The 22,872-nt window shown below is 36.9% G+C and overlaps 3 protein-coding genes across 3 annotated transcripts; 1 reads left to right on the top strand and 2 right to left on the bottom strand.

Annotated features, from left to right (window-relative positions):
* Window positions 1–2,166: 2,166 nt before the first annotated feature.
* LOC128548926 (tubulin alpha-1A chain-like) lies at window positions 2,167–5,532 on the bottom strand. Its single transcript, XM_053524638.1, has 3 exons — window positions 5,427–5,532; window positions 4,270–4,492; window positions 2,167–4,053 (listed from the first exon to the last, which is right to left on the bottom strand). Exons 1-3 carry the CDS (start codon window positions 5,427–5,429, stop codon window positions 2,924–2,926), a joined length of 1,356 nt encoding a protein of 451 aa, XP_053380613.1. The 5' UTR covers window positions 5,430–5,532; the 3' UTR covers window positions 2,167–2,923.
* A 10,159-nt stretch (window positions 5,533–15,691) lies between these two features.
* Window positions 15,692–20,240, top strand: LOC123531918 (uncharacterized). Its single transcript, XM_053524079.1, has 4 exons — window positions 15,692–17,715; window positions 17,868–19,014; window positions 19,154–19,325; window positions 19,458–20,240. The coding sequence occupies exons 1-4, from the start codon at window positions 15,692–15,694 to the stop codon at window positions 20,162–20,164; spliced, it is 4,050 nt and encodes a 1,349-aa protein (XP_053380054.1). The 3' UTR covers window positions 20,165–20,240.
* Window positions 20,241–20,855: 615 nt separating this feature from the next.
* On the bottom strand, window positions 20,856–22,069 carry LOC123530746 (uncharacterized protein F54H12.2-like). Its single transcript, XM_045311518.2, has 2 exons — window positions 21,061–22,069; window positions 20,856–20,935 (listed from the first exon to the last, which is right to left on the bottom strand). The coding sequence occupies exons 1-2, from the start codon at window positions 22,067–22,069 to the stop codon at window positions 20,856–20,858; spliced, it is 1,089 nt and encodes a 362-aa protein (XP_045167453.2).
* Window positions 22,070–22,872: the final 803 nt, after the last annotated feature.

Raw genomic sequence — 22,872 nt, 5'->3', positions numbered from 1 at the left:
TGTTTTACTAGGTTTTACGTTAAGAGTATATTAACCTGTGCTTTTTTAACAACTCTAACTGAAGCAAAAGTTGAAAATCTAAGGAAAAAAACTAAATAAAAAGGTGCTATAAAGTATTCAGGAATGTCATCTTTATAATATTTCATGGTTTTTGCTTTTATAGACGCTGTCTGCAGAATCCTCAGTTATATACCGCGCTTCTGTCAATTGTGGCGTAAAATTTGCGGTAAAAATTGCATAAAAATAGTTTGCTATATTGATAGTACAAGAACTGTTGATATTGAAAATGTATGCCACTTTTTGCAAAATAGTTATAATTACTATGATATAGGGTACTGACTGTTTTTGTCGCTATGTACGTACAGATATCATTACTAGTACCGGTATTGATTAGCATATCAAATTTCAAAAACATCAGTCACACAAAAAGTTTGATTTTATTCATAATACTTTAACACACCAGTTTTTAAAAAGTCACAAAATATACATAAAAGTTGTGATTTTACAAAACGAGTGAATAGCATTGGTGAAGATTTTGAATTTCACTTCATGATCAAGTATTAAGGACGTATGCTAGAATTTGGTGCGAAAATTTTCCCAATAACAGAATTTCTTCAAACTTTGGATATTGAAGGACAATCATCTAAGAAACAAAAAAATGCAATAAAAACCATAGGTCACCGGTATCGAAAAAGAGTTATCTGTCCTTGAAAATGGCATTTTCCCCAAAAATGACGTTTTCAAGGGCAGATAACTCTTTTTCGAATCCGGTGACCTATGATTTTTATTGCATTTTTTTGTTTCTTAGATGATTGTCCTTCAATCTCCAAAGTTTAAAGAAATTCTGTTATTGGGAAAATTTTCGCCCATCTCATATATAGGGAATTCTAGCGTACGCCTTTAAAGCTCTTTTTCACGACAAAACGTCAAAGACGTTATTTTGCTTTTATTGCCATTTACTTCCCTTAAAAAAGTTTCATTTTAGTACTTTTGTGACTTCAAAAATGGTTTGAGGTTGTAAAATGAGGATTTACTATGATGGCATAGTTTTAGTAAGACCGGTTTACAGATTTTAAGGCCCGTCCGCTTAGCTCAGTAGGGAGAGCGTTGGTCAACGGATCGCAGGTCGCGAAATTGATCCCGGGTGGGGCGTATGTTCACCGTGACGATTTGATACAAGACATTGTGTCTGAAATCATGTGGGGATAGTTACTTGCGGAGAAGAGGTTTGTAATGGTACAAAATCCATGAACACTGGTTAGTTTAACTGTCCGCCGTAACATGACTGAAATACTGTTGAAAAACAGCGTTAAACCCAAAACAAACAAACAAACAGACCTCGAAAAATCAAACAATAGACACATCTTAATACGGCTGTACCGAATATCAGGTACTGACATATTAGCTAATTGAACGACAGAAAAATAGAAGTACATTTAGTCAGAAAAAATACATGTTTATTTGTAACAGAAAACACACATATCTCATCCTTATCAACATTACTTTAATATTGCCCAAGTTATGTAGGAAACTCGCCATTTTGATCACGACAGTAGTAAACAGAGCCGCATTTTCAAGCGATGTCTTTTATTGTCATTTTGTTTCTAGATCGGTTAAACAGCTAACAAAGTCTGCGCGGCATTATTTAACACAGAATGTATATATGTATATTTTCGGTTTGAATGTTCTTTCGTATGCCTGTAATGATATAATTGTTCTTGACAACATTTCAATATAAATTCAACGGTACCAATATCTCAGTTTTGCGAGGCGATACGTAAGCTGAATACCAGTATGCAAAATTGTGTTAAGAGATGCAAAGACAATAAGAATTTTATTCCTTATTTCCCTGTGCAACAATTTTTGTAATACATGCAAAGATGTACATTTGTGTCATATGTTAAAGGTCTATAATGCTTTAAGTTTTTATCTTAAAAACAGGTGAAATAGCTTTCCAAATACATGTAGATGCTATGCGTACTTACATGATTAGAAAAGCACGACTTTTAATATTGCACATGATATTTAATAGTTTGTGTACGTGTGCGTGCGTGTGCGTGCGTGTGTGTGTGTGTGTGTGTGTGTGTGCGTGCGCGCGCGTGCGTGCGTGCGTGCGTGCGTGTGTGTGTTAGGGAGAGGGGGTTCTTTGGTAATAAAAACAATGGATTCAGTAAAAATATTCTAGTATATTCAGCAATATTAAAACCTTTAACAAATGTTAATGTAATGATCAGAAATAGGATTTAACAAGAGACTACTGTATTTTATGTTCATAATGGAAAATGTCACAGTCACACTGTGAGCCTTTAAAGTGTATACACTACGCGAAGGACACACAATTAGTTCTCGTCTAAAAACCATACGCGTTTAAGGGAAGGTCCTCGCAACAGATGACCGTTTGTTCCAAGATTTGTGTACAAGCAGAACGAGGTAAATTGAATTCTGCTCGCACCTGCTTCCGAACCACAACACGCATATATATGTATATAGTAAAGTAATAACATCCGGCATGGAACAATTGTCATAACCATTATAACGATATCTCGGCTACAGAAAATCAAAGCAAAGCATGACCTTAATTCTATAAGGTTCATTTAAATGCAAATGTTACGGTGTCCCAAAATTATTTGTCCAGTTCTAAAGAAGAAATAATAGAGAGAGTATATCTGATGGGATTCTAAAACAAATAAAATTATATCCGTACATCTAAAAAGGATAATTTATGTCAAAGGTTCTTAATTATTGTACTCGAAGTCAATTTTAATTTTTAGCGGGTCGAACAAATTTTATTTCATGACAATACCATTGTTAAATTAGAAAGAGAACAGAAATTTTGTAGAGATATTTTTAACTGCTGCAAGGTCAAGATAGATCGAATAGATAATTAAAAACAGCAATTTTGTCGCGCTAAGTAGCATTGAATTTAATATTCTTCTCCTTCTTCCTCGCCTTCCTCTTCCACAGAATCAATCCCGACCTCTTCGTAGTCCTTCTCGAGGGCAGCCAAATCTTCACGGGCCTCGGAGAACTCTCCTTCCTCCATACCCTCACCAACGTACCAGTGAACAAACGCTCTCTTAGCATACATCAAGTCGAACTTGTGGTCAAGACGAGCCCAGGCCTCCGCAATAGCTGTTGTGTTGCTCAACATGCATACAGCACGCTGGACCTTGGCAAGATCACCTCCCGGTACGACAGTTGGTGGCTGGTAGTTTATGCCGACCTTGAATCCAGTTGGACACCAGTCAACAAACTGAATGGTTCTCTTTGTTTTAATGGTAGCAATGGCGGCATTGACGTCCTTGGGGACAACATCACCTCTGTAAAGCATGCAACAGGCCATGTACTTGCCATGACGAGGATCACACTTTACCATCTGGTTGGCTGGTTCGAAACATGCGTTCGTGATTTCAGACACGGTCAGTTGCTCATGATAGGCCTTCTCAGCGGAGATCACGGGGGCGTATGTGGCGAGAGGGAAGTGGATACGTGGGTATGGTACCAAGTTGGTCTGGAACTCAGTCAAGTCGACGTTGAGTGCGCCATCAAATCTCAGAGAGGCGGTGATTGAGGAGACAATCTGGCCAATCAGTCTATTTAAGTTTGTGTAAGTTGGTCTATCGATGTCCAGATTACGGCGACAAATATCATAGATAGCCTCGTTATCAACCATGAAGGCGCAATCAGAGTGCTCTAGGGTTGTATGGGTGGTAAGAATAGAATTGTACGGTTCGACGACAGCTGTAGATACTTGTGGAGCAGGGTAAACTGCAAACTCCAACTTGGATTTCTTTCCGTAGTCGACGGAGAGACGTTCCATGAGAAGTGAAGCAAATCCAGAACCAGTTCCGCCACCGAAAGAGTGGAAGATCAAAAAGCCTTGAAGACCAGTGCATTGATCAGCAAGTTTACGGATTCTATCCAGAACCAAGTCGATGATCTCTTTACCAATGGTGTAGTGACCACGGGCGTAGTTGTTGGCGGCGTCCTCCTTGCCGGTGATGAGCTGCTCGGGATGGAACAGCTGACGGTAGGTGCCGGTACGAACCTCGTCTGAAATAAACAGGTATGCGCAAATCAGATTTAATCTCTGTGTAATTCTTGTAAGAATTTGTCAGCATTGTCAATGTTCATACGTCCATTTAGTTTTTGATTCAACAAGAACATTAACTATTTTAACTGTCATAACAGACATTTGTTATTCGTAACAGCAAAGGATATTGATTTTCATTTTAAGTAAGTACTATTTTAGTTGTTTATCAACCATACCGACAACTGTTGGTTCCAAGTCCACAAACACAGCTCTGGGAACATGTTTTCCGGCTCCAGTTTCACTAAAGAAAGTGTTGAAAGAATCATCTCCACCTCCTATAGTCTTGTCACTTGGCATCTGACCGTCGGGCTGGATCCCGTGCTCAAGACAGTACAGCTCCCAACAGGCATTGCCAATCTGGACCCCGGCTTGGCCAAGATGGATGGAGATACATTCACGCTGTAAAATAAAGTGACCTACGTTTTACAGTCATACATTGAATATTCAATAGATATCGTTGTTTGGGTAACGTAGAATATGGTCTTAATTATGATCAAAATCGTATCATTTGTGGTGACATTATTCCAGACGCATAATTCAGGTTGTGCACTCGAAAAACAAAACCTTTATATATAACAGTCTGTGGCTTGTCGACTACAGCTGACTTGCTATTCAATAATAATTCAATGATTATTTTCAAAATTTTTATGCATGTGTTTATCGAAACAAAGTGTATGAATATGTGAAAATATATATAGAAATACAATGCGTTCATTAATTGTCTGGACTTAATACGAAACAATGAACCTGCTAATCCATAGATTACTGGAATTTAATATCAACACAGCGTTTCAGTGTGCACATTTACACGTTTTGTAGCCATTTACTGATAAAACCTGTAAAATATCCCTTGCAAGCATGGAACCGAACAGAACAGAGGAAAAAAATAGCAGACTTGGCTTTATTGGATCTGTTTATCAAAGGTAATGAAATGTGCAACACCCCTCTCGCCCCCTTGAAACGGCTTAAGCGGAATTCTGTTACAGTAAAACTGCAAATAAAGCCATGATCCCAATGGACCAGAACAACATCCAAGTACTATGTTTTATTTTCATTTGCATTGTTCTTCAGTTTTATTAGCATATAATCATTTTCATCTTCGAATTTAAAGTTATGTACATATAATTCTATGTACGTATAGATAAAGAGCACTTAGAACACTTTCTGTCTCATCTGCCGATCTATTGACTTTAAACTGTCTGCGAAGTACAGTCGTACAAATAATAAAAAAATATATAAAAGAAATAAAATAAGTAACAGATTACAGGAACATGCAATATAACTAGTACTAATAATAGGCATAAAAAAGTATTAATTTGTAAGGCGGACTCACCATTGTGAAGGAATATAGAGTTGAAAATTTCCTTTTAGATATGAAGTCACTAAGGAGGAAAAAAACTTCTGGCGCGTTGCTAATGATGCTGTCTGATATATAGTGGTTCTTAGGCAGTGTATACTTCACGTCAAAAATTGTGGACAGCAGAAAGCTCATATAATTGATTGAGTGCACATATTAGGCAATGGATAAAAAGTCACCTGAGAAGTATAGCTTAGAGGCGTGCTAGCAAATCGTTTACATGGCATCGGATGTAGCTCATTTTATCTAAATTCCAAAAAAATGCATATCTATATGGTTATTAATCTTATTGTAAAGACTCGAAGGAACTACTTGTACGTATTTGAGCTGGTATTTACCATTACCCACGTCTCCATCCTTTCAGTTCTTTTTTAAGTTTTACAGTACTTTTTTCTCCGCTAAGTATACAAAATATCTGTAACATTATTTGTTGTAGCAACTGGGATACATCATGAATCCTTAATAGATTTCCATTCATTCTAAATATCATATGAGCCGTGCCATGAGAAAACCAACATAGTGGGTGTGCGACCAGCATGGATCCAGACCAGCCTGCGCATCCGCGCAGTCTGGTCAGGATCCATGCTGTTCGCTAACAGTTTCTCCAATTCCAATAGGCTTTAAAAGCGAACAGCATGGAGCCTGACCAGACTGCGCGGATGCGCAGGCTGGTCTGGATCCATGCTGGTCGCAAACCCACTATGTTGGTTTTCCCATGGCACGGCTCATATTAGAAAAAAATATTCATTTAAGCATTACCAATAACGCTTCCTTTAGAAAATGTTATTACGCTCTGATGGACATTGATTTAAATGTAAAAGTTATAAACTTTCAATAAACTTAAAAAATAAGGAATCATTTTAACTTATACGGCAAACGCTTAAGATATAACGCTTACATTATATGACATTAAATTCTAGACCACTAAGTAAAATAACACTTATTACAACGTAGGCATAAATACAAGAAATATATCTATATTTCTCTAGAAACTTGCATAGCAGATGTTTGGTGGATGAAAGTAAAGTTAGTCATCTCATATTTTAATTACATAATGTCCTAAAGATAGCATATTTAGGTTATAACACTTGCACCAAACTATAAAGAATAAACCAGTATCTATGTTATACCATACTCCCTATATATAGTATGATAAACAGTCATGTACTGGAACACAATTAAAGCCCATTTCAGTCGCGCATTTCTCACCTAAATCGCGCATTTCGACAAATGAATATTACGCAAATGTTTTTCTTCCATAGTCCATCAACATAACTTTTGAACAAGCTTTTGTTCTGAGTTCTACATACAAGTTTGTGTTCCTTTGTTTGTTCGTTTTGTCCTCTTGTGTAGGCTTTGTGTGTGTGCGCGTGTATGTGTGTGTTCCTTTGTTTGTTCGTTTTGTCCTCGTGTGTTCACGGGTGGTAAACGCGCAATCCAATTCCTGCTGGGAATACGCTTAAAATGGGTTGCGCAACGTCCGGTGCTGGTGTTGCGCGTAAAAAAAGAGACGAAATTGAGGTATGTTAAGTTATGATTTTGCTTAATATGAGACAAGAATAGATTTCATCGAAAAAAGCAAAATGCTATTCGACACAAATATGATAATACATCATATACAATGTATGTAAAATATCTGGTTTGTAATTTATGATTCGGCTCTATTATCACAAAAACTCAGGCGACACGAAACGTGAAAAAAGTATGAAATCAACAACAATAGAAGTTTCTGACCTCATATGCCTAATCTGAGGACATCTGATGCTATTTATGATAACTCAACTATTATAAAGTAACGAATATCATAAATTATTTGCTTCAAATCCTGCTTACGGGGACATAATTGACAAAAACTCATCGGGAATGGGGTTGCGCACCGGGAATGGAGTTTCTCTATACATCATAGTGTATATAATGTATAGGCGCAACTCCATTCCCGGGGCGCAACGCCATTCCCGATTATCTTTTGCCAATCTTTCCCCCCAAAGCAACATTTCATTCAAGTGTATGTAATATTCATGACTGTTTTATACATGTTTGATCATTAGAAGCGTCACATTTCCAGAAAGAAGGCACAAGAGTTAGAAAATTTTCATTTTTCATAATTCAATGTTTTTTTGACAGTTCGAGCCAGCAGAGTTTTCGTGATAACAGTGCTGATTCTTAATTTAATAAGTTGGTATTTCACACATATGATCTTTATTCATTTTTGTGTCGAATAGCATTTTGCTTTTTTCGAAAACACTCGTAAATATGTCATTATTTACAAAAACAAAAACCCACCTACCTCGATTTTGTATATATTAATGCGAAACACCAGCACCGGAAGTCGCGCAACCCATTTTAGCGTATTCCTAGTGGGAATTGGATTGCGCGTTTACCACCCGTGGTGCTGGCTTTGTGTGTGTGCACGTGTATGTATGTGTGTGTGTTTGTGGTGTGCACGTCTGTGTGCTGTAGGTTTCGTTTTGGGGAGGCTGCGATTTTGGTACGTGGCATTCCCTGTTTGATATTTGTCTTTGTTTTTACTAGGGGGAATGGAAACTAGTCAAAAGCGCTATGGTAGAAAGATATCTATTGAACAAGCTTTTGTTCTGAGTTCTACATACAAGTTTTACAAGGGGGAATAGAAACCGGACAAAAGCGCTATGTTAGAAAGATATCTATTGAACAAGCTTTTGATTTGAGTTCTACATACAAGTTTTACAAGGGGGAATGGAAACTAGACAAAAGCGCTATGGTAGAAAGATATCTATTGAACAAGGTTTTGTAGTTAGTACTTCACATTTATTTGAAGTATGATTTTGGAACGTAGTGGAGATTGCGAGAGAATTACCCTGCTAAATTTCTAAAATGGACGTGCCAACCATTCAATTTGGGCACTTGTGTTCACTGAAAATTTACTGACTGAATAGAGAACATTGTAGGCCATGATCAACCTGCATGGATGTGCAGGCTGTTCTTGGTCTGCACTGTTCGCAAAGACAAAATTACTTGCCGCCAGCAGGCTAAAGGTTAAGCTCCCCAGCAGTAATTTTACCACTGACCATTCCAAGGCGATGCTCCACAGTGTTCATTTGTGTTTTTGTTTTGTCTTTGTTTTATATTTATGTTCATTTACTTCTTCTATGTTCTTTATTCAGATGACTTCATCTGCACATCTATACATGTTTTGTTTCGAGGAGGCGATCTGAGCATGATTTCATCATTTTCTTCAAGTCTTATCTTACCAAGCGCTGTATAAAAATTACTACTTTGATATTGTTTTACTGTCACTACGTAATAAAAAAATATAAAAACAATTGCTTTTTATTGTATCAATGCGATACGTAAATCAGATTAAATCGATTTTTCGTCGGTAGCTGATCAGTTTCTCAATTAATATTAATATTTTTATATACAGCTTCTTTATTTAAGTCCCGTCATGATTGGGTGAAGCTAAATTTGTTATCCACTGGCAGAATACTTTCTACTCAGCTGGTGAGCTGTCTCTTCAATTAAATGTACAACTTCGTGCTTTATCAATCAGAAAATATTTTCGAACTATGTCCAATGTCGTGATAATATTACAATCAGTTCTCAGCGAAAATCTTAAAAACCGACTGGCATTTGTCACTATTACATAAAATAAAAGAAAAATTACAGAAGTTGAAATTTTGTGACAAATGTTTTATTATCAGTTTAGTGGCTAGTCTACACTAAGCCTAAACAGAATCTAAAAGGGGGTCAATCAGATTTTGGTCATGTCTTGAAGATTTGTTTTCATGACTGATATCAGTTTACTCATTCACTGGACATTTGATTCATATTCACTGGAGATTTCTTTTTTAAATGGCTACCCATCAAAGAAACAGCTTTTTAGAATGAAACGAATAAAACTTGTAAACTTTCATTACATATAGAAAGATAGGGATGTCAGGAAATGGTTATCTCCCTTGGTTGTGAAAATATGTTTAATAGCTAGAATGAATGCGTTGTTTGAAGTTTGTTAGCTGCACGCAAAACTTAAGTCAGAAAAAGACTACAATTTGCATAAAATTGAACCAGAATTATCTACCTTGATAATGCAAATACGTTTGATCAGTTTGATGACTAGAAAGCACTTTGTGAAGTTTAAACCCAGTGCATGTATTTGTTACTGAGACACAGCTTGACAGTTCTCCGCGCGCAAAACTTTAACTAAAGGGCCATAATTTACATTGAATTCAACCAGGAGTTATCCAGCTTGGTATTTGACTAGAAGCTATATGTGAAGTTTCAATCCAATGCATGCTGTGGTTACTGAGATATGATCTTTAATCAGTGTGCGTCACTGACGCCAGAGTGAGTAGAATTGCTAGCAGTCTCGGCCCAGTTAGTTAAAGGAGTATCAGGGCCGATTCACTCGTTACTGTACTGTTCCGCATACATACTTTCATTTTACCCTTGCAGTAACCCTATATGTAACAAGGTCAGGGATGGTAACTATATGGCTAGGCAGGTTATTCAACAATACAACTGAGTGTGGAAAGAATGAAAATTTCTGGTAATCAGAGGTGACCTGTACTTGTCTGAAACTATACGGGTGCATCTGTCTATAAAATCTAGATGGTACTTGTATAACTCGGGAGATTGATGGCAAAAAGATGATGGTAGATTTTGTAAAACATTACAAAGCGGGAATCCAATCTACTATGTTCTAGAGAGCGCCAACCCAGTCTTTCTTGCATTTCAGTAGCACTGGAGAAAGGTGAGAAATCACCTGTTACCCATCGAAGTGCACGACGCTGAACCATTTCTATCATATGTGTGAGAATATATATGGCCCAAAATGTGCACCCCTGCACAAGTGTGTCCATTTGTAACTGGTAAGACTAGCTATACTAGCTGCGTCCGTGCAAGAAGACGAGCAGAACTATAAAATACAGTATTTTTTTCTTTGACCTATGACTGTTGCAATCTGATCACCTCGGCCTTTATGCTACGCAATAGACGTGTATTTACCGGAGTATACGGAAATGCCCGATGTTGCACGATTGATGACTCCTTGTTTACTGCTGTTTGTATTACATTGAAGACTTTTATCACCAGTCTTACATTGAAATTGATAATTATAATAAAATGGATTATTTGACAGATATTTTTTTAATCAATGGTGTTGGGTTTTCATTTTTAGCAGGAAAGTTATATGAGTAGACCGAATTAAGTGAAGTAATAGCTCTAACATTAGTTCATAATTATCACAAAACTAACTACTCGATTAAATAAAGACCTTACACGTAGAACTTGTTCTATATTCTTTTGGCTAATTACAATCAAACTAACCATGAACTGGCACCGGCCACGTCAAAACAAAAAGTAAACGGTTAAAATGAGCAAAATATCCGTTAGTTTTTAATAATTCCTACATAACTGACATCATGGTGTTAATGACAATGATAGCACGTGTAGCGGATGGCTTACCACTAGCTGCCTCCGTGCAAGAAGACGAGCAGGTAAGTAACTGAATAGTCGAAATAATTCGACGTTCAGTTTTCAGATTGTTTTATATTTGTGACGGGGCAATCTAAACGTCAGAACTTTGAAGGACCAAAATAATGGAGGATAAATCACAGTACACACAGTTGTGTAAAGTAATTGGTTGTAGACACTGTAAACGTTAATCGTGTACAGTTTGATACATAGTTTTAAGGGGACGCATACTTTGAAATTAGAAAAAAGTGGGTGGGGTATTATAAAATTTACCTGCAAAAAAGTACAAGGTTTTGGTAAATGAAATGAATACTGTTTCAACTGTTATAAGTACACAAAGGATTGCTCACTAAAATAAAAATGAGAAAAACTGAAACAAGAAAGTTATTGTTGAATTACATAAGACTTCTTGTGTACATTCAAAGTCAACAATTAAGACTTTTTGGTGCAAAAATAATAGTGCTTCACTTTGTCCAAACATTTATCAATGTCCTACAGATTCTAATTTAAAGAAAGAATGTGAAATAAGTTCACTGTCTTGCTTTTCATTTGGCATATGTGAGCTAAAACACATTATTTAGTTTGTTTACAAAGTAGTGCATAAGAAAAGATACGGTGGTCAAGGAATGCCACATTACAAAACTAAAAGAGTATATTCCCCTTAATACATTAAACATTTATCATTACAGAAGTCTAGTGGCTAACAATAAAGGCCTAGAAATGTTGCCATTATTAATTTTTAGCTCGACTATTCGAAGAATAGTCTAGCTATTCTACTCACCCTGGCGTCGGCGTCACACCTTGGTTAAGTTTTTGCATGCAAGTACATACAGCTATCATTTAAAGGCATATAGCTTTGAAACTTATTTATTCTTTTTCTAGGTCAATTACCAACCTCACTGGGTCAAGTTCCATAACTCTAACATGTATTTTGAGCAAATTATGCCCCCTTTTGGACTTAGAAAATTCTGGTTAAAGTTTTACATGCAAGTTACTATCTCCAAAACTAATGCAGATATTGAATTGAAACTTCACATGTGTCTTCGGGGTTATAAAACTAGTTGATAGCACCAAGTCCCATAACTCTGACCTTCATTTTGGCCAAATTATGCCCCCTTTTGGACTTAGAAAATTCTGGTTAAAGTTTTGCGTGCAAGTACATACAGCTATTACTAAAAGGCATATAGATTTGAAACTTATTTTTTCTTTTTCTAGATCAATTACCTACCTCACTGGGTCAAGTCCCATAACTCTGGCATGTATTTTGGCCAAATTATGCCCCCTTTTGGACTTAGAAAATTCTGGTTAAAGTTTTTGCGTGCAAGTACATACAGCTATTACTAAAAGGCATATAGATTTGAAACTTATTTTTTCTTTTTTCTAGATCAATTACCTACCTCACTGGGTCAAGTCCCATAACTCTGGCATGTATTTTGGCCAAATTATGCCCCCTTTTGGACTTAGAAAATTCTGGTTAAAGTTTTGCGTGCAAGTACATACAGCTATTACTAAAAGGCATATAGATTTGGAACTTATTTATTCTTTTTCTAGATCAATTACCTACCTCACTGGGTCAAGTTCCATAACTCTTAACATGTATTTTGAGCAAATTATGCCCCCTTTTGGACTTAGAAAATTCTGGTTAAAGTTTTACATGCAAGTTACTATCCCCAAAACTAATGCAGATATTGAATTGAAACTTAACATGTTTCTTCGGGGTTATAAAACTAGTTGATAGCATCAAGTCCCATAACTCTGATATGTCCCCTTTTGAACTTAAAACTCTTTTGATATTTAACATTTTGGGTAATAATTTCCAGCTTCTGTGACAATATTTCGAATAGTCGAGCTTGGCTGTCTTATGGACAGCTCTTGTTAATTTGGTATTCATGAATTGCAATGCACTTAAATATCAAAACACATTCAACAAACTTTTGAAAATGTACTGTCTTAAAAATCCCTAAAATAAGGTATGAAATTTGGTTGAGAGGTCCAATCAATGTGTATATGTGCAAAAGCAACATTCTAATCTTGTTAACAAAAGTTACTAATACACAGCAGGAATGTCAATGATCAAAACTGGACGAATATACAGTTATCCTCATTTTAATGTCATTTATAATTTGTCCTTGAATTCTCCACCATACTTTTCATAACTCTGTTTGCACGAGTTGCACGAGAATGCTGTCATTCACGTAAAAAAATGGGGTCAAATAAGTTGTAAATGCAATATCATGTAAACGTAGTTAATGGATTATGCAGTTCAAGATAAACTTTATCTCATAACGTAACGAACATGTATAATGTTGTAACAACAACTTTACTTGCTTTGATTTAAGTAGCAGTCGGTTTATAAGTGACTTTATTGATTCATTTTGTGTTTTGTTATTGTTGTCAAAAGTATAACGGAAGTGCCTCACAACTGAAGCGGAAACCAGTTTGATGCGCAAAGTAGTCCACTGTAGGTAATATTTTTTGACAAATGTCCACAGAAATTAATAATTTTCTAATATTAAAGACGAATATCTGAATAGGATTCATTACTTGATAAGAAATTATAATCATCGACATGTTTTTTTAAAAATCGTACACGTGCTGACACCTAAGTTGTCTCCCGTTGTTTATTAGAGTTACCTTTCGTCCGGCGCAGTAATACATTTGCAGTGAATCACCGAGAAGTCGTGGGAAAATTAAAAACCATGTAAACAAGCTAAAATTAACCACCTTTTCAAGATGAATTTCAAGTGATCGACATTATGCATTTAACCCGCCTGACCTGTGTAGCATCTTAGATATCTGTTCTAAGGTATTCATTGTGTAGAATGTCATGTTATGCCCTTGCAATGCTAATCCCACTCTGATTTTTTTGTTTACATTTTTTATCAATGAGAAATATGGCGTCCATCCCGAGATGAACTGACGTGGCGTTAAATTTTTACATGTTTAAGCAAACCTGGTGTGTTAGAAAGAAAATCTCATCCCTTCAACATTATTTGGAACACTGTTATTGTAAAAAACCTGTTTTTTCCTTATACAAAAGCTAAATATTTTGTGTTGAATGTACTTTCACAAACACCTCTGTTTTCCTATTACATTCATAGTACCACATCCTTATCCACAAAATACTGAATATTACAGGTGTCCATCAGTATTATATCAGTTTAGGAATATGTTTTTTATTTTCCCACCATTGATTTCTTGAATATGCACCCCTTCCGCATTGCTGTATGAACTGTGAATGTAGCAATATGCGTCCCCTTAAATCACCAAAACATTCGTAATTTTGGATATTATTGGATAATTTTTACATCAGGGTTTCAGAAATCACATGTCCGGAGCCCGGGGGCTACCAAAAAATTCTGCCAGGCTTCTAATTTTTTTAGAGCGTGTCCGCCGGGCTACCTTGAAACTTCGTATCGAGTAGCCCGGAAATCAATAATTTAGTCTTCAAATATAATTTTGATAGTTGTCTATAATCCCCTTGTTTATCAAGAGATACATGCCCAAGGCTTTTATTATTATCACCTACTGTCATAATCGGCAAACAATTAACCATTAAATCGTACCCGCAGGCAAATGTTTACAAAACTGGCACGAGTGATTTTAGACTGATCCAATAACCCCAAAGTCGCAGATCGGTATTGTTTAAAACAATATGCAAACCAGTATTAAAATTACGTCATTTTAGCACCACCTGCCAAAGTGTACTTTCGGTTTCGCTGACCTCAATATTTATCGAGCGATCAGAAAGAACAGATGTTTGATTTTGAGGCAGTTTAGTGCCTACACTGATTGTTTATGCTTTTCGATTTAAATACTTGCTTAACATGCAAAAAAATCGATCATGATTTAGCAAAATATCAGAAAGTATACAGAATTTTGTACAACATAAATTCGGATAAGTGAATACACAGTGTCAAGAATGCGGATATGAAATCAGAGACAAGTATTTCCACTGAAAAACAGAGCAACAACAGAGATGAAAATGAAAAAAAGGAATCCATGGAGAACGATGAAAAGCCGAAATTTTATGTAGATAAACCGCTATCAGAAATGCCTTTTGACAGAATAAAGTTAACACCCTCAAGAAGGAACAAGAAAAAAGGCGCTAACTCACATCTTTATGGAAGAAAGCATACACAAGTCAGGGGAAAGAAAAAAGGCGCCAAACTTCAATGGATAAACTATACCATATAAAGAAGGTAAAAAAAATGAATGAATCGTCTCAAATAGAAGTTGATGGAAAGCTTATTTATTTTCATGCAACAACTATCAAGAAAGACACCTTTTCCCACGGTCTCCGTGGATGCCACTGTTGATTTTATATAAGAACGGGTCAAAATAAATTATCTCATTTATTTTTGCATATAATTCGCGACATTTAAAAAGCAATCGGAAAACACCCGCTGGTTTTTGTTTATTAAATGTAAAATTGAATTGCCAAGAACACGATAATCTCATTTATCATACTTATTTAGGCTTATTGAAACTATCTTAAGAAAATAAATTGAAAAAGACCACCTGCTGATGATATTCATAAAAAATGTAAAGTATATCTAGGCGTGATAATCGAAATAGCCTGTAAGCTGAATTTTAATTTTCCGCCCTCAGAAAAGACATAAAATAGATTGTTTAAAAGGATAGAATTATAAGGTTGTGAATATGTTGATTGATATTAGAATGCACTCAAAAACGAATCTAGTCAGTGTAGATGAGACAGTCAGCTTGATATTTTGTATCAAATAATCAGAATATTTTGTGTTTTTTTTTATAGAATATAATACAGAACTATGGAAAAAGGACAAAGAGAAAATCGATCAGAAGAAAGCAGTGATGAGGAATTATTAAATCAGGAAAATCAGAAAGTGGATAACAAAGAAAAACAATTGACGTGTGTGATATGTTCTAAACAATACAAAAATAAAATAACATTGAAGCAGCATATGCAGAGTCATTTAGGTAAACAAAAGTGTCAATACTGTGAAAAATCATATATACGTCTAACAGATCTACGTATTCACGAGAAAAATGTACACGAAGTACGCAACGAAAACAAACACAAACTGACATCTTTCACTTGTGCGACGTGCGGCAAACACTTTGGTAGAAAATATCATCTTACTAGACATATTGCCAGTGCGCATCCACACTCTACTCAGAGACAGTCCAGATCTCAGTTTTCCTGCAGACATTGTGCTTGTGTGTTTCCAAATTATAACGACTTGTTTCAACACGTGACAGAAAATCACCCATTAAATCAACAAGGAGGCCGAATGGAGACGGAACCACGTACATTGAATAATGATGAACCTGTCCCAAATAATGGTGAAAAAGTGCTTGATAGGGATGATGGGAAAGTGCAGCAGCGGACTGAAACTAGTGAAAACATGCACCCTTCTGCTGACGAATCGGCGATTGAGAATGCTGTTGTTAACAGAAATATATACCCAAGGAGTGGTGAACAATACGACGCTCTGACATTTTTTGGCAATATCAGAAATCAAGTAAGAACATTTTTGCAGTCTAGAGTACAAGCATTGAGGGGCATAAAGTGGAATTTATGTGTACAAGTGGAGATGCAGAGAGATGATGGAGAAGATGCGACAGTTACAGCGCCGTATTTCAGAAGCCGAACTTATATAACTTTGTCTTTGGACGACTTTAATGATCACGATATAAATGAAGCTATGCAGAAAATGTTTGCGAGTTTGGAAAAATTCTTGCGTGAAGGTTCGGGATGGTACGTGAAAAAAGTATTGAAACTTGAAATCCATACAGTGGTGTACAGACCCGTTGGCGGTTCCACATACATTCCTTTGCCAAAGACACTTAATTTAAGCCACAGTCTGTTAAATATACAGAACCAAGACAACAAGTGTTTCCTGTACTGCTTGTTAGCATCTTTACATCCGACTTTAATACAACCTCAACGTGCAGAACATTACTATCAATATGAACAAGAAGTCAACATGTCCGGGATCACCTATCCCGTTACCTTATCGCAAATTCGCAAGGTGGAAAACCAAAATGAAAATATTTCCATCAATATCTTTGCTTATGAAGACGACTCAATCGTCCCATTGAGAATTACTGAAAAGCGAAATCGTCTGCACCATGTGAATTTACTGTGGCTGACCTGTGAGGAGACATCACATTATTGTTTAATTACGAATTTGAATCGCTTTCTGTCTCGCACAAACAGGCATACGGGGCAACTATATTTCTGTCCTTACTGTTTGCATGGCTTTCGCAAAGAAACATCCTTGCAGGAGCATCAACAATACTGCTCGAGGCATGAAGCGCAAAGGATAGAACTCCCTATTCCCGGTGAAAATGACATTCTAGAATTCAAAGATTATGAAAAAACTTTGAAAGTGCCCTTCGTCATCTACGCCGATTTTGAAACCATTAACATGAAACTACATACGTGTGCGCCTAATCACAAACACTCGGCTGCCACACCCACGACCAAACTTGAAGTGTGTGGGTTTGGATACAAAGTCGTGTGCGAAGATGATAGATACACCAAACCTTCTGTGATTTATAGAGGCGAAGACGCTAGTAGTAAATTTATTGAAAGTTTATTACAAGAGCAGGAAGAAATACAGGAAATTCTTTCAACAGTGGAGCCCATGCAGATCACTGACGAACATGATGATCTCATTACAAATGCCGTTGACTGCTGTATCTGTAAAAAAACATTTACTGCTTATGACAAGATATATGGTAGGATAGTCAGACATCATAATCATTTGACGGGTGAAATCATCGGACCAGCCTGTAACAGTTGTAATCTCAGTTGTCAGCAAGCAAAGTTCATTCCCGTGATATTTCACAACTTGAAAAACTTTGATGCTCACATTCTTTGCGAAAACCTAGGACTTTTCAAAGACCATCAGTTGAAGTGCATTGCTCAAAATACCGAGCGATATGTTTTTCTCTGGACAAGCTGCGGTTTATTGACAGCTTTCAATTTCTTCCAACCTCGTTAGAAACTTTGGTGGACAATTTAGCTCAAGATGGATTAGAAGCCTTCCAGCATGTGCTGTCTGAAACTGTCAACAACGAAGATGCAGGTCTTCTTCTTCGCAAGGGCGTTTATCCATACGAATATATGGATTCCTTTGATAAGTTTGATCAGTCACACTTACCACCTAGAGAGCAATTTTATTCGACAATCAAACAGGAGCATATTTCGAATGAAGATTATGAGCATGCACAGACCGTCTTTAAGATGTTCAACATGACATCTTTGGGTGAATATCACGATCTCTACTTAAAAACTGACGTGCTATTACTGAGTGACGTGTTCGAGTCATTTCGAACTTTGTGTATGAAACAGTACGAGTTGGATCCGTGTCATTTCTATACTTCACCTGGTCTCTCCTGGTCCTCTTGCTTGAAAATGACGGGTGTCAAACTCGAGTTGCTGACGGACATTGATAAAATATTGATGGTAGAGGCTGGCATTCGTGGAGGTGTGTCCCAGATATCTAATCGTTACAAGAAAGCAAACAACCCGTATTTGCAGGATTATGACCCTTCACAGCCTACGTCATTTCTACAATACCTAGACGCAAACAATCTCTACGGGTGGTCCATGGTCCAACCACTTCCGGTTTCAGACTTTGCTTTCATGGAAGAAAGAGACATTCAATTATTTGATGTCATGTCCGTTCCTGAGCAGGGAGAAACGGGGTACATCCTAGAGGTTTCCCTAGGGTATCCGAAAAATCTCCATGATGAGCATAATTGTCTGCCCTTGGCACCTGAACGAAAGATTATTCCTAACGAAGTTCTATCGCCATATGCGCAACATCTGCTTAGAAAACTGCATGGACTGTCTGAGGATGATCCCCTTCCTAACCGTGGCAAAGTGGAGAAACTGTTGACTACATTAGAAGATAAAGATCATTATGTGCTCCACTACAGAAACTTACAGTTGTACCTGCGTTTGGGCATGAAAATCAAAACCATTCATAGAATCTTGAAGTTCAAGCAAGAAGCGTGGATGAAGCCCTACATTGATCATAACACGGAGATGCGAAAGAAAGCCAAATCCACGTTTGAGAAGAATTTCTACAAGCTGATGAATGTATCCGTGTTTGGAAAAGTAAGTCTATAGTTTTTGTTCAATACTCAACAAGAAACGCGCATTTTACTTTAATATTACTTTCTCTTTTTTTTTCTTTATGTTTACTAATATTACGTAAAATTTATGGCTTAAAATATATTTTCATACATTTTTACAGACAATGGAAAACGTGAGACGTCATAAGAACATTGAATTGGTACATACAGAGAAAAGACTTAAAAAGGTCACTGCAAAACCCACTTACAAACATACTACCATCTTCAATGAAGATCTGGTGGCGGTGGAACTATTCAAGACAAAAGTCAACTTGTTTAAACCCATCTACTGCGGTATGTGCATATTAGGTATGTATTTTTTCCTACTATTTCTTTTATTTATATTCTAATCACAACATTTTCCCTTGCATCTTTTTAGCCTCTTGTTTTGTGCATGCATAGTTATCATGTGTTATCTGGTTTCAGACTTGAGCAAATGCCTGATGTATGACTTTTGGTATAATTACATCAAACAGAAATACAAAGACAGCGCCCAACTTCAAATGACAGATACAGACAGCGTGCTCTATTCCTGCGAAACGGAGGATATATATGAAGACATGAAAGCTTCGCTGGACTATTTTGACACATCTGACTACCCTAAAGAACATTTTCTTCATAGTGATCAAAATAAAAAGGTCTTAGGAAAAATGAAGGACGAAACAAATGGAATGCCAATTTCAGAATTTATAGGACTCCGGTCCAAAATGTATAGTTTTTTATGTAATGGCAAAGAAGAGAAACGAGCAAAAGGCGTTGCTAAAGTGACAGTTAAAAAGGACTTAAAACATGATTGTTACAAAAACACTCTGTTTGATGAAACGAACACGGTCTCTACCATGCATTCTCTTAGAAGTCACAGACACGAATTATTTGGCGAAACGACTCAGAAAATATCATTATCGGCAGTAGACGACAAAAGATTCCTCATGGATGCAGTGAGGAGTTATGCCTACGGACATTTCAAAATCGCTAGTGATAGTAATAATAGGGTTGACGAAAATGATCCGCAAATAGTTTCAATCATGTCTGTTGAGGACTTTTTAGCAAATCAGGGTGCCAGTTGGAAAAAACTAGATGAAGAAGCATTCATGATTGGTGACTTTAAAATTACTCCTTGTGTAAAACAGTAAAAGCGTATATGTATATTTCTTTTATGTAACCTATATTTATCTGTACAAAAGAAGAATAAAGTACATATAAAACCGCTTTGTTGTTTGCTTTATAAATAAAACAACGACAAACAAGTGAATTGTTTTCTCTCTCCATTTATTAATCTAATATCCAACTAGGCACTAAAGAACTAAAAGCATTTCAGTAATGAAGTACATGTCTGATTATTGTCATGTTCATTTCCAACACAGTGAGAGTATGCGTTCAACATCGTATGAGCCACGTAATTGTCATTCAAATCTAGATTTGCTGCATCAAATACATTTAAAAAGTCTTGATAGGTATGTCCAGCAAGTCTTTGATGGAGAAACAATATACAATATAGTCCACATAATGCTGAAGTATCACTCTGAATTTGAATATGATTTATCTGTAAAGTGCTTGCTTTGATTTCTGTCCAACGTTGGAAATAGTGGCTATTTTGATTTGGTGTTCTACCGAACGTATCAAAAAATTCCAAATGTCCTTGAACATCACTGAAAAAGGCGCACCAGTGCCGCCCTGGTTTAGTGTGAATGTCCGTGTTAGCAATAAATCCAAAGGGTGCTCGTGGAAGTTCGCTTGGTAGTTTGTCGGCAGCAAAAACACCAATGACTCGTTGATTTAAAACGGGGTCACATTCTATCATACATTTCAGCTGTGATGTATCCATTATGGAAGAATGATATCTCTCATTTCATTGATCTCAAAAAAAGCTGGCCCAACGCTCCAGGCAATACAGCTCATTGGTTCTGAAAAGAAAGCAAATGCTATTTATAATATGCATGTCTTGTATAAATACGTAAAAAGAAATATATACATAAAAACTTTCAAAAGTAGGAATTTTATAAGTACGGTAAATTAAAGTATATTTTACCTGCTAATGGTGTCTTGAATACGACATCCAATCGCACATTCCCCGTTTTCACCAATGAAAGATATTCCCCGTGATGGGAAAAGTCTGGCTCCAACTGGAAAACGAACAATGTTGAACCTTTTATATAATGATTTCTGTCTAGTAGATTCCCTTCATCTTGCCTCCATTTTCCGCTTGATACGAGCAAGTTGGTATAGGCGCGCATAATAGCCGTACCTCCAGTTGTGTCAAAATCCAACTTCAGTGGGTTTCCTCCAACAGGTAATCCATCGCAATATACGGCGATTTGCTGAATAGAACAGTTCTCGAAGTTGAAAGGGTTGGTCTTGTAATCACCGCTTACTGCTCTACTTTTCACAAATCCTAAGATGATTTTGTTTGGTCGTTTTCCCTGAAACATGTTCTCCCAGTTGAAACTAGTTGAACCCGTTGATATGCTCACTGATCTCACTTCAACCTTATCATAGGGATATAGCGCATTTTGCTTCTCCAGTATTTTTGAATGGCCGTAGATGACGGCAGGGTTGACTCTGATCTTTCGAGCTAGGATGTAAATATCTTCAATTTTCACATTGTAGTCTGAGTTATCTCCAGTGAGCAGACAAAAGTTGGTAGAACTTCTATACATCTTCACTTTCACATCCACCTGGTTCAGCAAATATCTTGACATGGAAAACAAATCGTGAAAGATAGGTCCTTGTAAGTCGATGCGTTTAGATAAGGCAATTTCATTTGCTCTCAGAAATAGCCCGTTGTTTCTTCCATTTGGATCTGTTACTCCTGGACTGTCTGAATCATCCCTGATGAAGAGCTGCGTATCCAGCTGGCTACTAACAGCATTTGATCCGTAGTTCAGTAATGTCTGAATGTAAGCTCTGTAAGGGTTGTAATTACAAGTGATCGTGGCTTGTTTTGCAGAGTCACTTCTGTCGTTGAGAAACAGCGACTTGCAGAAAACAAGTTTGCGGGTCCCCCTTTTTCTTGCTTGACATCGTGAGTGGCGACCCATCCGCTTTTTCTACTTTCAGTCTGACATAGATCTGCGAATTCCTCAAGTCGAGATAGTCCATTGAGTTTTGCCCGCTTATCCTAAACTCGAATGGACTGTCATCTGACACTTGTGATAGAGGTCTAATTTCATCGTAATACACATCCGTGACACTAGTCTGTGTGCTAGGAAGATCGAACAAAGCCAACTCCGACACCAGTCCTTCTTTAAATTTCTCTTCATTAAACACCGACATTCTTAGTTGATTTCAAAGATATCTTTTTTCTTGTTAGCACGTGACGTTTTCTGTCTCTTACAAGAAGTTTTCTTCTTTGATTTGGCGTTTTTGTTACCGTTCCCACGATAACGTTTAGCTCCTTTATGTGATTTATTATCTGTTTTCTTGCGTTTTGTCCCGCGTCGACGCTGTCCACTCGAAGACTGAAGCATATTTACTACACTAGCTGGATTTATATCCTGCCTCTCTAGTTCCGATTTTGCTTGCGCTGTCGTTTGCTCCGCCGGCAAAACTGCTTTAATCGGAAACTGCTTCTCATCGGCTGCCTTTGAGTCATCTACAGCGATGATGGATAAACGTCTACCAGCTCCGGTTTGGTTCAGTGTCGTTCTACCGCTGCTCACTCTATCAAAAAAGTCTACCCACTTTTGAGGATTTGGAACATACAATTTCATTCTTCCTTTAATAAAACGGATACTGCTTTAAGTGAAGTGTTAGGTTCAACGGCGATTTCAAATCTGACGGGAAAGTACCATCTCCCAGTTTTATATAGATCTGAAATTCTCTCAGCTCTTTCCTTCTGACG

This window comes from Mercenaria mercenaria, chromosome 15 (assembly GCF_021730395.1).
Source record: "Mercenaria mercenaria strain notata chromosome 15, MADL_Memer_1, whole genome shotgun sequence".
Taxonomy (NCBI): Eukaryota; Metazoa; Mollusca; class Bivalvia; order Venerida; family Veneridae; genus Mercenaria; species Mercenaria mercenaria.
Note: the sequence above shows the minus strand (reverse complement) of the source record. Positions and strands in the feature narration are given on the sequence as shown.